The sequence below is a fragment of the Danio aesculapii genome, chromosome 17 (genome assembly GCF_903798145.1).
Source record: "Danio aesculapii chromosome 17, fDanAes4.1, whole genome shotgun sequence".
In the NCBI taxonomy this organism is placed as follows: Eukaryota; Metazoa; Chordata; class Actinopteri; order Cypriniformes; family Danionidae; genus Danio; species Danio aesculapii.
The window spans coordinates 21352263-21369412 of NC_079451.1; the positions used below are offsets into that span (position 1 = coordinate 21352263).

Genomic DNA, 17150 nt, shown 5'->3' on the forward strand with positions numbered 1-17150 from the left:
AATCTTGGCATTACTTACAGGAGAGTAAATAGTGAGCAACTTACATTTTTAGGTGAACTATTACTTTAAGTCTCTGTCTTTATAGTCTTTTGGAATTCATTCATTTTCTTTTCGGTTTAGTCCCTTTATTCATCAGGATTTGCCACAGCGGAATGAACTGCCCACTTATCCAGCATATGATATTTGCAGTGGATGCCCTTCCAGCCGCAACCCAGTACTGGGAAACACCCATACACTACAGCCAATTTAGTTTATTCAATTCACCTATTGCATGTCTTTGGATTGTGGGGGAAACCGGAGCACCCGGAGAAAACCCACGCCAACACGGGCAGAACATGCAAACGAAATGCCAACTGATCCAGCCAGGGTTCAAATCAGCGACCTTTTAGCTGTGAGGCGATTGTGTTACCCACTGTGCCACCTTGTCACATTACTTTTGGGATTGTAGGCTACCCTCTTTTAAGCGCTTAAATAATGAGACCTTCTTTTATGAAGAATAATGTATCTTAGGGGATCACTTGTGACAGGATCGCCTAATTATTATGCTTTTGTTTTGTATGCATTGGTAAATTTGAGATATATCAGTCTTTTTTGGTCATATGAGGTGCATTTTTTGCAAATAACTAAAGGAGCAAACAACAATACATCCTGATATTGTGCTTTATAATATTGTTGTGTACATTCTTTAAACATAAAAATCTTTATATAAAAAAGTGCATGGTATGCCTGTAACACTTTGCCACCACCTATTGATAGGTAAACTTACCTTGCAGAGATTGAATCCAACTAATCTTCATCTAAAATCTAATTATAGATGTAAATAAGAAAATTTTCTCTATTAACCTACAATGTCGACTCCAGACTGTTTTACCCCACTTAAATGATTTTATAACACAAATGTTTATTACTTGTACGAGCGTTACGTGTCATCCTTCACAAACACAGGCAGCTCTTTGGCGCCGTCTTGCGACTGTTGTAAAACAGCAAATAGCCATACACAGTAATGGTGAAAATTTAATACCTTCATATTTGACGATCAAAGCTCTCTGGTTAAAAAAATATATATGATAGCATCGCTCGGACGTACAGTACATTAAGAGACATAGACTGAATCAGAGAGGGGAAAATAAAATAGATGTTATCTAGCCAAAATGGCTATAGAATAGACAATGCATTGCATAGGTTATTAATAGCCTAATAATAACGATGTAATAATGTTCGGTAATGCAATGGATTTATCTAAGGTAATTAAGTTTCTATTTAAATAAATAATGTTTATTGTTTTATGTATTTTTTTATTCAGAAAATAAGATAGTTCAATTCGCATCTCGAGCATAAACTTTATCAGTTTTATTTTGAAACTCATAATGTTTTTACCCATTTAATGATATGTATATTAAAACACATATAGGCTCTTTTGTGTGTGTGTGTTAATGGAGGTTGCATTGTGTGGGAGGTGATTATTTGGCCATGAGCAGTAAGACACGCCCACTGGGCGTTACCGCAGCTCACTTACTATACTAAATTACAGTACGCACGTACTCTATGCGCCAGAGTGAAGTATGAACAGAGAGACCCTGTCGGAGTTTGACAGTACAGACACAGAAAGGACCTAGGCTTAAACTTACCATGACTTTCCAAAGAAGTCCGTTTTGCGCTTTCGTCCTCTTTGCGTTGTTGTTTTTGTCTTTAACGCTTATTGTGAAAAAGTGGCACTTTAGTCTCCAGGAGAACGAGCCTTTTGGTGATGCTGCCCGCCCAGATGGTTCAGCTCCACAGCGCGACACATTGCGCCAACGACTTCAGGAAAGACAACAAGAACTTGAGCTCCTGGACATCACTTTTGAAAACATACAACAACAAGAAGGATTTAATGGGAAAATAAGTTTGGATAATCCTACTGCAGCTGATATTGGTTGCGAAGAACTTGGTGGCATGAAAGCTGTTGACTTTCTTGGTTCAGGTTACACCAAAACAGTGTTAAAAGCAGCACTGCCAAACGGATTATTTGTGGCACTGAAGTCTGTAAACCATCAAGGCACTGACATGAGATTATGCTTGGATGATTTCCAAGATTCCCAGGGATGCCATGAGCTGGTATCTTTCAAACTGAGGAAGGAGATTGTGTTATTGCAGAAACTCCAGCACCCTAATATTGTAGAGGTAAAAGCAGCCTCCAGATTGTCTCATTGTGTGATGTAAAGTATTAGACATGCATAGGTTAAAAAGTTTAATATGTGCCCCAATTGATCTTGTTGTGCTCCAGCTGAAAGGTCAATGTCAGGACAGCACCCTGGTTGGTGGCATCACAGCGGTTCTGGAGCAGGGGATGCCACTTCAGATGATCCAGCTCCTGCAGAGCCCCTGGGAAGAGCGCTTTCGGGTAAGAGCACCACCCCCAGGCCTCCTATGGAGTGTTAATCAGAAGTTCCCCACCCACTGTCCCCCCACAGGGCATACCTGAGGTGGGGGTGGATGAAATTCTTCAGCTTTAGCTGGATTAACTGGAGCCCCATCTCCATACCAACTGAGCCTGATCAAATAGTACCGAAGGGACAGATGTCTGTCTCAGATGTCCATCCTTTTACTCTTCTTTAGCCTGATCAGTTCTCGGCACCGTTTGAGGGAGCTAGGCGATACAGAGTTTAACCAGGCCATAGAGCGTTTTCTTTCAGGTTCACGTTGGTATGCAAGAAGCAGGTGCTGATATTGTGTGCCTTTGATTTCTGATGATGACAAATGTGTTTAAGCTAAAGGGCTGTAATCGAGTGTCTCTTTGACATTCTTACCTTCTCTGAAATGTCTTAACACGTGGTCGAGAGTTATTCAAGAAGGTGTTTGGTTTCATCCACCTCTGCTTTAGGAGAGCTGCTGTGGCTATACACTGTATCCGAGATTAAAGTTAAGGGGGACTTCATATGTTTTTCAGTGTTAAGGCACTATGAACATGTATAAAACTGTTATTGAGTTAGCTGCAAAATTAGGGTTCATATTTACATACTTTTAAGACAGATTAGGTTATGTTATTGATGGTACAGAGGAGATTCAGCCGTAATACAAAAAATAAGTGCACAAAATCAACACTAAATTGCTTTATGATGATGTTAATGTAATTGTCAAATTAATTTTACATACATTTTTCATTTTACATGACTTACAAATAAAGATAACAGAAGCACTTCAAATACATTTCCTACATTTAACAGTAAGACCCTTTAGTTAACAATACTGTTTTGTTTCTCAGATTCATTTTTGATCAAATTTTTAGCATAAAGAAAACCCACCAAATTTGAATACAGTGAAATTAATGTTATATACATAGTGGCTCAGTGGTTAGCACTGTCGCCTCACAGCAAGAAGGTCGCTGATTTGAGCCCCAGCTGAGTCAGTAGTGGCATTTCTGTGTGGAGTTTTCATGTTCTCCCCGTGTTCACGTGGGTTTCCTCTGGGTTCTGTGGTTCCCCCCACAGTCCAAAGACATGCGCTATAGGTGAATTGAGTAAACTAATTTGGCCATAGTTGTAGGTGTGTGAATGTGAGTGTGTATGGGTGTTTCACTGTAACACTGAAAAACATATGAAGTCACCCTCAACTTTACCCTCAGATACACTGTATAGCCACAGCAGCGCTCCAAAAGCAGAGGTAGAAGAGCATCTGCTGTGTAAACCATATGCTGGATAAGTTGGCAGTTCATTCCGCTGTGGCGACCCCTGATGAATAAAGGGACTAAGCCGAAGGAAAATGAATGAATTAATGGTAACACTTCACATTAATGTCCATTAGTTAACATTAGTTAATCCATTAACTAACAGTTCACAAAATCTTTTAATTGTTGTTATTGTTAGTGTTATTATAATATTTACACATAAAAAATTGTGTTTGTTAATGTTGACATGAATGTTAACTAAGGTGTTAACTAATGTAGGTAACTAATTTAAACAAATGTAACCTTATTGTATAGTGTTACTATTAATATAATGCAATAGTATTTAATTCTGTACAATTGGTCACCTTAGAATTATAAGGTTATATCTGAAATTTTTGTCAAAATTGAGTTGACATATTCCTATTAAATGACAACTTATTTACATTATGGGATGTTTTTTTATAAGTTGTTTACATTTTAAGACTTTTTATTTAAAAAACAAATGTTAGACACATTCTGTCTGCTATGGAATGCAAAAAATTTGACGCTCAATATCTCAAAATCATTCAGAACGCAGACAGAACCCTATAATTCCAAGGTGACGAATTATTCTATATTACTATCGTTTATTTAATTGAAATATACATAAACATACTACATTTGTACATAAAATCCATAACATGAACTAAATGACAATCACAGCTAAATAATCTTATTATGTTATTAAAAAGTTCCTTTTGATTGTGTTATTTCACAGGTCTGTCTTGGTTTAGTGCGACTCCTTCAGTATTTGTCTGTCTCACCGCTGGGTTCAGTAGCTCTGCTGGATTTCCAGCCTCGACAGTTTGTGATGGTGTCTGGAGAACTCAAGTTGACAGACTTGGACGATGCAAGTGTTCATGAACCCTCCTGTCAAGACGACTCCGACTGCCTGCTAGAGTTTCCCCTCCGCAACTTCACCTTGCGATGCTCGCAGTCCCGAACTTGCGAGGGCCTGAACGTGATGAGAAACCTCTACAATGCCTACAGGTGAGCACTTTTATTGTCTTCGCCAGATAATGAAAAAAAAGTTGTGTTACAAGAGTCTCAAGTCTCCCCTCATGTGTCTGTTATGATTAATTATCCACCCCGCTGAGTGTCGGGGCAGCAGTTGTAGCATATTGATCTCGCAGCATGAATCGCCACTGCTGGATGAATTATATGAAATTCGTTATTTCCCCTACAGGTATTTTTTCACCTACCTGCTGCCTCATCAGGCTCCCTCATTGCTGAAACCTCTTATTCACCACATAATGAATGCCACGGGTGAGTTTTCATCTCCATGAACTCGACTTGGTCGTCACAGGAAAAGCAGTTTTGTAATGGAAGCTTCATTTTACATTCTTGTCACAGGGGATTTGAAGCAAAGCATTAATGAAACCCTGATTGCCTTCGAGAAGATTTTACATATATACAAGTCTGGACAGCACCTGGAGAACTTACCCACATCAATAACCAGAGGTAATGCATTGATTTCAGTCATGAATTATACCTCTTAATCTTGAGAAATCTATATTGCCTTGATCTTTTGACTCTTGGTCTTTGTACTATAAAAATATCCTGTTGGTTTGTTTTTTTTAAACCAGCTTATGTTGAAGCCAATCTGCCCGAACAACTTTATTACATTATAGTATGTCTAAACAAAAGATCGACGCCTGCTTCTACATCATTGCCTGTTTAGCTCAGCCCATAGATTTGCATATGAATTAAGTATTTAATAAGAGATACGAGCACAGGTCTTCTCTGAAACCAGGTAAAAAAGTAGAAAATAATCCTTCCATTAGGAAAGAGTGAGTTAGCTTTATTTTTAATCAAGTTCCAGTCCATGTTAGTAAGAGCTAGTTCACTTTGTTCAATTCATTTGACCACGGATTTGATTACAAGTGAGGCGCAGTACGAAATTGGATTTGAAACTAAAGTGGCGTTTACACTAGTGCATTTTTGTTCTCAAATGCTGTTTCAGAATAAAAACACTCCTCATACAGGCGGTTCAGAAAAACAATCTTCCTCCAGACTATACAGCCTAAAACACATGATACGTGACCATTCATTCTTGCTGTGCATGTGCCCGTATCTATCTGTACTTGCCTTCTATGGTTATGTAATGGTCATATGAGAGGGCCTTGACGAATCAGGGAAACATATGCAATAGTCCAGAAGACCAGACAGAGAGTGATTGTGGATATTTTCAAAAGTTTATGTTTCAGTCCAGCTATATAGAAAGAAACACCAGCGTTTCCAAATAAATAAGGGGTCTTTAGTATTTTCAAAAGCTGTTTTCAGAGATTGAAGATGCTTTAGTAGTATGGATGCCAGGTATAATCATAACAAAACGTATGTATTTTAGAACAAAAACATGCTAACATGTTTACATGTTTATGTTAAAACATGTTAAACTGCACTTTGTTGTCAAATGTCATCAGTTGTGTTGGATCAGTAATGTCACAATTGTGAGTTAAATTACATTTTCACTACTGTTTTGTCTGTTATTACAGATACAGTTAATAGCAGTGCTTAATTTGTAAATGAATAAATCCTGGAACAAAACCAGGAAATAAAAGTTACCGTGACCGACGTCCTCCACACAATTTCATTTTTCCTGGAACATGATGTGATTACATGGAGATAGCGTAAAAAAATAACATCACATTTCTGAACGGTCTTTAACTATTTTGTGCCATATAGCATTATAGGTCAGTCATGGATAATAAAAACATGTATCTACAAACATATATCATATGAACAGTCACTATTCTATTCAGTTCACTATTATGTGCCAAGTGAAAAGAATAATTAAATGACTCATTCAGTCTAATCTTCAAGAAGAGCCCACAGTTACCTCTTCTGTCATGTTTTCTGGCTGCCTTGAGATTGCTTTACTTCTGTCTCCTGCTATCCTGATCCATTCACGCAGTTTCATCTTCTAAATATCTAAATAAATCTAAATATTATTTAGGTTGGCCACTATGCCATTTTATATTTTCACTGCTCACTGCGCGTGAAACAATCACCAACCAACAAGAGAAATGAAACATAAGGAAGCTAATTGGCTGAAAATATTGCGAATTCAGCGCTGTTGCGCTAGAGTAAAATAAAAGTTGATTGTGAGAAAATTTGACAATGTGTGATTGTTCCCTCCCCTTCCCCTGTACTAAAGGCTGATTTATACTTCTGCGTCAAGCGCATGCGTATGGTCCGAAGCAGCCATTATGCAGTCGCATAGCCCTTGCTGTGGCTAATGCAGACGCGCACCTCTCAAAAAATGTAACTACACAGCGCAACAACGCATAGTGCAAGCTCTGTGATTGGTCAGTTTGGTAGCCGTGACGAATGTCGGCAGTGCTGAGAGCCGTAAGCCCGATGGAGCAAGTGTTTACATGTGTCGAGTCCCTTAAAAAGCTCCAGATGGAGACTGTTGTTTTGTGTTTACCTTATGATTCAAGTTTTTGCACGTCCGCTGGTTCCCACCTCTGAATAAGAAAGTTTTAGCTACTTGTACATTAAGGTAGCATTCAGAAAAAACAAAACACTCGCGAAGAAACTCGACACAGAGGAACATTTAAACCTACTACTAGCTAGCGTTTTGAAAGTGTTATTGCAGAGCAACACAAACAGAATGCAGAAGTATAAATGCACGGCTACGTAAGGCAGTCGCTGTGGGTTACGCAGATGACTCAACGCAGAAGTATAAATCAGCCTTAACACTGCACTTTAAATTGAGGGTTGGACACACTTATGTCGTTATGATGTTTTAACTAATTGCAAAAAATGAATAATCATTCAAAACCTTCTGATTAGTCATTAAAATAATCAGTTATTAATAATTTAATCGCTCTAATAGTTGTTAGATTAATCGATTATTAAAATAATAACTTGTTGCCATCCTTATGTAGACCGTCATGCATACATTGAGAAGTTTAACACTTTCTAACTTTCTGAAAATGTTACATCTGCAAACTATTATCCAATCATAATCAAAACAGGGCCAATTACTTCTAAATCATGTTAAATTCTTGATAAGATCACCAGTGGACCTCGGAGACAAGTACAAAATAAACAAAAATGGCAGTCCGTGACTCTTTTAACACTTTTCAGCTCCCATTACATTTGTCTTCAATCATGACAGCATTCCAGATATACGCAGTGTGTCTCAAGCCGCACCTTCAAGAAGATGTACTTCGTCCATAAAACGTGTGTAACTCAATCCATCTTCAAGGGCCAGTTTTGCACCCCTCACTCCCTCGCTGTGAGCTTTGACACCTGTAAATCAATCACATGACCACTATAAAGCTGCACAGAGGCATTTAAAGAGGCTCCAAAAAAAATCTTCAAATCGTAAGTCCGAACAGCTCTCGTAAAACTCCTTTTCCACTGTTTGGAGATTTTGGCACAGCAGCATGAACGTCTTTTGTTGTCGCGCACACATTGAGTAACATGAGATTCCGCCACTTCTGCTGTGAGAGGAAACTTTTTTCGCTTTAAGTCATAGTAATATTTTACAGATGGGTGTTGAGTGGATCCTGGAATGTTTTTTTCATTTCTTTTGGCAGATTATGCTGTCCTGAAAGGAATGAGGAGTGTTGTGAATGTTGAATACCGATGCTGGCCGTCGTACAGACAGCAGAGTTGTGTGTTGTCGGTTCACAGCGTCAGAGAAGCAGCGTTCATCTGTAACTCACATCCACACTGCACCAGCTTCTCTATCAGCAGCCAAACTACATGGACAGGTCAGTGATTTTGATTTCCGTTCTTGGCTTACACGTACATTGGTGAAAATGTGCCACAAAAAACACACAGTATATTCTTTTTTTGAACTAAAAGATTAAAGTTGCAATTAAGATGCATTAAAGCATTCAAAACAAATTTTTTTCATAGCAGAAACTATTTTGTAAAAATCTGTGTTGTTTTCGACTTTGTCTTGTGGTCAAAATATATTAACATCCTTAAAACAGGATTCATATGTTCATTTTGCAGTTTCACTGAAAATGTGTAAAAACTATTTTGCTCACAAATTTCTAGAAAATTTAATAAAATATTCAAAAATTAATATTCATATTTGTACATATATATATATATATATTTACAGTGCTCAGCATATATAAGTACACCCCTCACAAATCTATGTTTTAAATTCATATTTTTAATAGAAAACTATATAATATTATATTTGTATATAATATTATATATATATATATATATATATATATATATATATATATATATATATATATATATATATATATATATATATATATATATATATATATATATATATATTTGTACACCCAAATTTTGATGTTATAGAAAAATATTAAATACAAATTTAAAAAAAAGAGGATTTTTTTTTTTCAAATTGAAAACTTTTATTAATTTTGTAGGTTGTAATTTTTTTTGCAATATTTTGCTTGAATTTAATTATATAATCTTTCAATTTCTAAATATGTTTGGTGACTAAAATACTATTTTAATAAATATATCTTTACTGCACGATAATGGGAAAAAAATGACATTGCAATATTTTGTGTTTCTTTTTCCGCGATATGAATATAATTTTACAAAAGATGAACTAAATAACACTAATTGTAAAGAATTCATACATCTGCATAAAACATAATAAAGATTTTGCAAGCATAGATGAATACATAGATTAATCAAATATATTGTGTTCATTGTATAAATAATTAAATACAGTTTAATCATTGTTAAATTGAATTTCTTGTTTTAAATTTGCTTGATATCTCAGTCACAATTCCTTAAAACACATCCAAATGAAAATCTTTCACTCTACTGGGGTTCAAATCATGTTCTGAAATGTGGTTCCTGGTCATTATAATCATAACTCAACATTGCAGCTACTGTGACTATTGCAGATGTGCACATTGTAATATAGATGCTATAACGATATATTGTGCAGCCCCAATATATATATATATATATATATATATATATATATATATATACACTTCTATACAGCTTAAAGTGACATTTAAAGACTTAGGACTTAGGTTAACTAGGCAGGTTGGGGTAATTAGGCAAGTTATTGTATAGCTATGGTTTGTTCTGTAGACTATGGAAAAAAAATTAGCTTAAAGGAGCTAATAATTTTGACCTTAAAATGGTTCATAAAAAATTAAAAACAGCTTTTATTCTAGCCGAAATAAAACAAATAAGACTTTCTCCAGAAGAAAAAATTATCAGACATACATAAACATCATTTGGGAAATATTTAAAAAAGAAAAAAAAAATCAAAGGGGGGTTAATAATTCTGACTTCAACTATATGTATATATATATTATATATATTAATTATAGTCATAATTATTCATTTCTCATCCATTTCTCAGTATATAGGCAATATATTTTTGGTGCATTTAAACAAAAGAGATTTATTAAACAGATATATTTATTAAAATAAAATTTTACTCAACAAACATATTTAGAAATTGAAAGATAATAAATTAATAATTTAAATTCAAGCTAAATATTGAAAAAATAAATTACAACCCACGAAATTTCAACTAAATTTGTCTTTTTTTTTGTTGCTTCATTTGATTTTTCCTCTTAAAATTTCTAAATAATATTTTTCTATAACGGATAAATTTCAGTGTACTAGTTTTTTACAATTAAAACAAACACCACAAACACAGCTTAAATAAAATGTAACTTCTCTCCAAATACTATCTCAGCACACGATTATTAACATCTCGTAAATGTTCTTCCCCAGTAGACCAAAAAAAAAAAAAAAACAATTAAAGGTATGATACTCATGGTGTGTAATTTAAGAAAAAATGTGTTTTATATGGAAAACTGTAGTAATAAATCAGCAGAACCACCCCTCTTTGTCAAAACACAGCCCAAAAAAAAACTCTGAAGCCTCAAATAAATGTCTATGCGATGAACAGGCCCTTCAATAAACCACTGTTCGGCATTATAAATCATCAGAGCGCATGACTGTTGTGTCTATTTGGAAATGGGCCGTGTTTAACCCAAGGGCTCTCTTTGCCTTTACATGTCTGCAGGTCGACTTCTTGCGTCTTTCAGAAGTGGCTTCAGCCATCTGCTTCCAGATGTGAACTCTGCGGTGTACATGAGACGGGTTAAAGCCTCAGGAGCCGTGCTTTGAGAAGGAGGAAAACGCCAAAAAAGCTGGGGGGGTGGGAGGAGGGAATTGGAGACAAATGAATGTGTTATATTTATAGGCAACTTACTCAATGGCCGTTTGATCTTTCTGCCAATGCTACATGCTGCCAAAGAGCATTTAAAAGGATTTCCCTTCAGGTATAATTAACCTGAAGGAGAAAGGGAGAAAAAAAAAAAACAGGCTTCTAACTTTTCCTCCCGTCTTACGTTTGGCATGGCACGGTCCACTGCGAGGACATTGAGGCTGTTTTTACACTGTCTGAAGCCTGCAGGAGGAGAAAGAAAACAAGCTCTTTCACAGATTTACTTTGATGTTAATGAGGCTGGAAGTTTGTAGCGCTTTTCTGGATGCCGGTGTGTGTCGAGAGAGCCGCGTCAATAGGCGGAAAACTGCTGAAACCACAAAAAGAGCCAAGGAATGTTTAGTTGGAGCCATTGTACTTCATTTGTTAGTTGATTTGTGTCTAGATATGTCAGAAACATGCTGTACTTCATCCAGTGGGTGTGTCTGTTTATAGTTCTTTCAGTGAAAGAGAGGTATTATTGGTGTGAATTTGTTCTGTTGTAATATGTTTTAATACAAACTAAGTAATAAAGTTAGTTTATTTACATTCTGTCTTTGTGTTTTATTATTAAAGTCTGAAATCACAATTTTCTAGTGCACGTTATCTTTAGGTGAACAATTAATCCATGCAAGTTAATCTACTGGAAAAATGTTGTTTGACCATTTGCTTCAAAATTCTTAACCACGCCCCTCTTGCTACAAGGGAATGATGTGTAAGAAGACAGCCCCACCCCCTACACAATATACGTTTCAGTTGAAAATACAATAACATACTGAAATAAAAGTTTCAGCAACTTCTGGTTCACAGACTTTAAAGAACAGTTATGAGGAATAACTAATAATATGTAATCTGGATTACATGATCAGATTCCAAAAATTAGCGACTTGAAATTACTTAGGGTGCTTTCACACCTGTAGATAGATTATTTTGTTCCAAAAAAGGGATTAAAATTGTTACAATGTTTATTTTTGTTCTTGGAACAGTTTGCTTTTAAAAGTTTCTAAATGGACCAAAAGAGCTAAAAGAAGTCACGTGCGAGTAAACCCTCCTCACATTGGTCAGAGTTTCAGGGTTCAGTCCCGCTCAGCTTTCACACGTCCTTATTTTAATTTAAGATTACGAGCAATAAGACATTATAAGCGAAAAGCTGCGCTTTAATTTTGAATGGTGACACCCACAGACATCGTCACCAAGTATAAATCAGATGTAAGACTTTCTCATACATAACAGTTGGCTTATGCATTATAGACTTTACATTATATGTAGAAAAAACAGATAAGCCAAGACTGCAGTTTAGTCAATTTTCCTAACATATAAACAGGTCTCGTTAATAGTTAACATGTTTTCACTATCGTATTGCACATGAAATGCACATTTACCGGTAGGAATGACATCCCGCTCTACTCATAATTCTCTCGTCATATAGCCATAAATATGCCTATTACATATCCATAATACACAGTGATATAGCCTGGTTCGGATCATATTGCTTTCTCACTACAATCGATCCACTCCAAGGTTCGATTCACTCGAACCTAGACCACCTCATTTAGGCGAACTCAGACCGATTGTTTTGGCACGGATCCGAGCGTGATTACTGGGGAAACGCGCCAGGTTCCGAAACAAAAGTCTAGGTGTGAAAGCCCCCTCAAATTACATTGCTTTTTAAAATACTCTTCATTATAGACCACAGTTTTTTTTTTTTATAAATTGCATTGAATATTCACACACTGACAGTAAACGATACATCAATTGTTGACACTTGAAAATACTTTTAATTACAGACTGAAGTTACTTTTTATAAATTAGATGGTTACATATGCACAGTGGCATTAAATTATTATTGATATTCATAAAACTGTTTTTATTTTACTTTCTAAGGAAATTTAGTGTGTGTCTTTTCGCTGTATAATAAACAAATTGAAACTAAGCATTACAAAAAGTTAGAAAGTGAGGTCAAAAATTATCTAGAGGTAATTAAAAATTATAAACTATTTGATATTTGTTTATACTGTACAATAAAGTGTGCAGGGTGACGCGGTGGTGCAGTGGGTAGCACGTTTGCCTCACAGCAAGAAGGTCGCTGGTTAGAGCCTCGGCTGGGTCAGTTGCCATTTTTGTGTGGAGTTTGCATGTTCTCCCCGTGTTCGCGTGGGTTTCCTCCGGGTGCTCTGGTTTCCCTCACAAGTCCAAAGACATGTGGTATAGGTGAATTGGGTATGCTAAAACTGACTGTAGTGTATGAAGAAGTGACTGTGTATGGATGTCTCCCAGAAATGGGTTGCAGCTGAAAGGACATCCGCTGCGTGTAACATGCTGGAAAATTTAGTGGTTCATTCCGCTGTGGCGACCCCAGATTAATGAAGGGACTAAGCCGAAAAGAAAATGAATTAATGAATAAAGTGTGCATGTCCCTTCGGAAGGCAGAGATTAAACTTTGATTTGGAGATATTTTTTGACCTCTTCATGAACATTGAAGTTGTTCTACATTTTGTTTGATTTTGTTTTAATTCAAAGTAATAAAAATGAATTTACAATTGTTTTGGCTGCATTTTGTAATCAGATTCAGTACTTGTAATTACTTAGAATTTATTGTCTTAATTAAATTATAAGTACATTTTATGAATTACTTGATTACACATTGACCCAGTGGCATTAAATAATATAGTAAATTTTTCTTTCAAATTTTACTTTTTAAGATACTCTACTTTTTGGTTTAGCAGTTTGAATATCCACATGGAAACAATTTAAAGTAAATTTGTTTGTGATCCATGCTTCTCCAGTTTTATGGATGAAATAAAATAGAAATATCAACAAATAAGGAAGTTGGGTCAAAAGAAATGTAAAAGTAGTCAGAACACATTACCTAAAGTAGGTTTACACTATTCGCGTGATTCATATAGATTTTTTAAATATATTTTTCACATTTTGTTTTAACATTTAAAGTCATGAATTTGTGTGTTATCCGTGCTTCTTCATTTTTATGGACAATATAAAATACAATTATCAACAAAGAAAGAAGTTGGGTAAGTAATCTAAAAGTAGTCAGCAGGGGCGTCGCTAGACCCAATTTACTGGGGCACGTGCCCCAGTAAAAATCTCCAGTTCCCCTGTAAACTTTGAGATATGATTTACTTCATATGCAAGTGTATTTATTAAGAGTGGTAATTCCGAAATAAAGATGTTATTTTGTATGTGCAACCGAACCAAAGCAGGTGAAAGCAATGTGTTTAATCAAAAAGCAATCAGACGCATCTCCGCTTGTACGCAGAGAACCCGCGCGCCTCTTGCACGCGCTGCTCTTCTGCCGGTGCAAGTCCCGGTAGTTAACATGCGCGCCAAAAAAGCAGGCTACTTGCTTGTCACGCGCCGCTCATGCATTGTAAAACCGGCGCAACAGCCTTTTTTGTTTTGCTAGTCGACAAAACTAAAGTTTAAACAATATGAAGGTGATCTTACTAAGCGTGCCTCCTGATAGATTTTTTTGTATGAAGCAAAAAGGAGGGATGAGGAGTCAGGGAGGTAAGACTTAATAAACCTAATTCTCTGCCTTGTGTCAAGTCTAAGACAACAGATAATTCTATAACACATCTTTTTTTTGTAATTTATTGAATTGTCTATAGAATTTCATTCAAATAAAATGAATATTTATGCAAAAGATTTCTTAAATGATCTTAGCATCACTCCAATTGTGTCTAAACATTGTTTTCCAATTACATTTAAGATTATTTAGAATATTAACTGTATAATAACAAGAATACTTTTGTTTATAATAAATATTTATATATATAAAAAAGGTGTATATATATATATATATATATATATATATATATATATATATATATATATATATATATATATATATATTATATTATAATTTTTTTAGGGGGGGGGGGGGGTGTAAAGGGTTGGGGGTGCCCCCAGTAGAGCTTTATGTCTAGCAACGCTCCTGGTAGTCAGAGTACATTGCCTAAAATAAGTTTATGCCAATCTCTTGATTCATTTGGATTTTTTAAATGTATTTTACGTTTCTTTTAAAATTGATTTTAAAAGTCATAAATTTGTTTGTGATCTGTGCGTATTCATTTTATGGACAAAATAAAGTACAAATATCAACAAATAAGGAAGTTGGATCAAAAGTAATCTAAATGTAATCTAAAAGTAGTCAGAATACATTGCCTAAAATAAGTCTATGCTAAATGCTCGATTCATTTGGATTTTTTTTAAATGGATTTTTTTATACTTCTTATAAAATTGATTTTAAAAGACAATTTTTTTGTGATCTGTGCGTATTCAAAAGTCTATAAAAGTAGTCAGTAGTACCTAAAATTTATGCCAATCATATAAATTATATGCATTTTTTTTTTTACATTTCTTTCCAAATGCTTTGGCTTTTGCTTAAATACACTCTAAAAGGAACCTCAATTTTTCCTCAAATATTTCATTGGCTTTAAGGAGATGAACAAAGTGTTTGAATAAAGGACTTATTTACTCTGTTTATTTAGCACATCAGCTAACTGTTTTAATTACATTAACTGAAACTCTTTTTTTGCATTAACCACATTGCATTACCATCTGAATGCAATTGGCGCTTTCTGTTAATTTATTTCTCAGGTGTGAAATCAACTGTCGGTTTTCCCATTCTCCTTCGCTTGCATTTGAGCAGCCGTTTCTGACCTCCAAGCACAAAGTTTACACAAAAACCCTTTCCAACGCATGCCAATAAATCACTTGCAGGGTCATTATAGTTTAATTGTTACATGTAAATGCAGCTTGTTTGGGGCCCCTTTCTCATGGAGAAGCCCAAAAACAAAGGCGCATTAAGAACAATTAAAGTAAATCTGCTGTTAGCACACGAATGGGGCTGCCATCTGCCCTAGTTAGGGGTTTAGGATTGCTGACTACATAGATATGCACAGATAAGCCCTGCTGTGGTTTCATTGTGCCTCCTGCATTCTCCTCTAGCTCCTGGGGTTTGACTGATCTGATAAGATCTTACGCAATTATTTTACTTTATCTCAAACACTTGACCTAATGCAGAGTAAATCAGCACTGATGGAATTTAACTCAAGTTTACTCACCATGGAAAATGTTGGTGAGGTGATTTTGGGGCAATGATGTGATGCTCATGTTTTGTTTTTTGGGGGAAATAAATTATTAAAACTTGGATTTGAAAATGTAATTAATAGGCATGCGTTTAATTTATTACAGTTCATAAATATTAAGTTTTATTTAGACATTTTTGAGGAACATAAAATGAACATGAACATAAAGTGATACTAATGCTCTGATGTGATAACGATAAACAAAAGGACAAAATAATTAATTAAACAAACTTTTTTTCCAAATGCTAATGCATAAATTAATTCATATTAATTGATATTAACATCAATTATATTATTTTTAATAAATTAATTAATATTATTTCATAAACTGCCGTTTTGTACATCATAATATCTAATGAAATATTTTTTTTTACATTAGCCAAAAATAATTATATATTTAAATAAAATTAATTAAATAATACATAAATGTATATCCAGTTGAAGTCAGAATTATTAGCCCCTATTTGATTTTTTTTTTCTTTTTTAAATATTTCCCAAATGACGTTTAACAGAGCAACGAAATTATCACAGTGTGTCTGATAATATTTTTTCTTCTGGTGAAAGTCTTATTTGCTCTATTTTAGCTCGAATAAAAGCAGTTTTTATTTTTTTTTCAAAAAACATTTTAGGGTAAAAATTATTAGCCCCTTTAAGTTATATATTTTTTGATAGTCTACAAAACAAACCATCGTTATACAATAACTTGCCTAATTACCCTAACCTGCCTAGTTAACCTAATTAACCTAGTTAAGCCTTTAAATGTCACTTTAAGCTGTATAGAAGTGTCTTGAAAAATATCTAGTCAAATATTATTTACTGTCATCGTGGCAAAGATAAAATAAATCAGTTATTAGAAATGAGTTATTAAAACTATTATGTTTAGAAATATGCTGAAAAAAAATCTTCTCTCCATTAAACAGAAATTGGGGAAAAAATAAATAATAATTTTGACCTCAACTGTATATTCATACTAATACTTGCCACGATTATTCAGAGCAAGAGGTCTTACTCATTTGTCAGCAAGTTGCTTTCAATCATTTTAATTGTAATTTTTTTTGTATGATCATTTATTTTGTTACATAGACCAGTGTTCCTCAACCACGTTCCTGGAGGACCAGCAGCTCCACACATTTTCTATGTCCCATTAAGCAAACAC

The 17150-nt window shown here is 34.9% G+C and overlaps 1 protein-coding gene across 1 annotated transcript; it reads left to right on the forward strand.

Annotated features, from left to right (window-relative positions):
- Window positions 1-1529: 1529 nt before the first annotated feature.
- Window positions 1530-11435, forward strand: pkdccb (protein kinase domain containing, cytoplasmic b). The gene is made up of 7 exons (XM_056477687.1): window positions 1530-2163; window positions 2267-2383; window positions 4404-4675; window positions 4872-4951; window positions 5039-5146; window positions 8236-8412; window positions 10704-11435. Exons 1-7 carry the CDS (start codon window positions 1630-1632, stop codon window positions 10805-10807), a joined length of 1392 nt encoding a protein of 463 aa, XP_056333662.1. The 5' UTR covers window positions 1530-1629; the 3' UTR covers window positions 10808-11435.
- Window positions 11436-17150: the final 5715 nt, after the last annotated feature.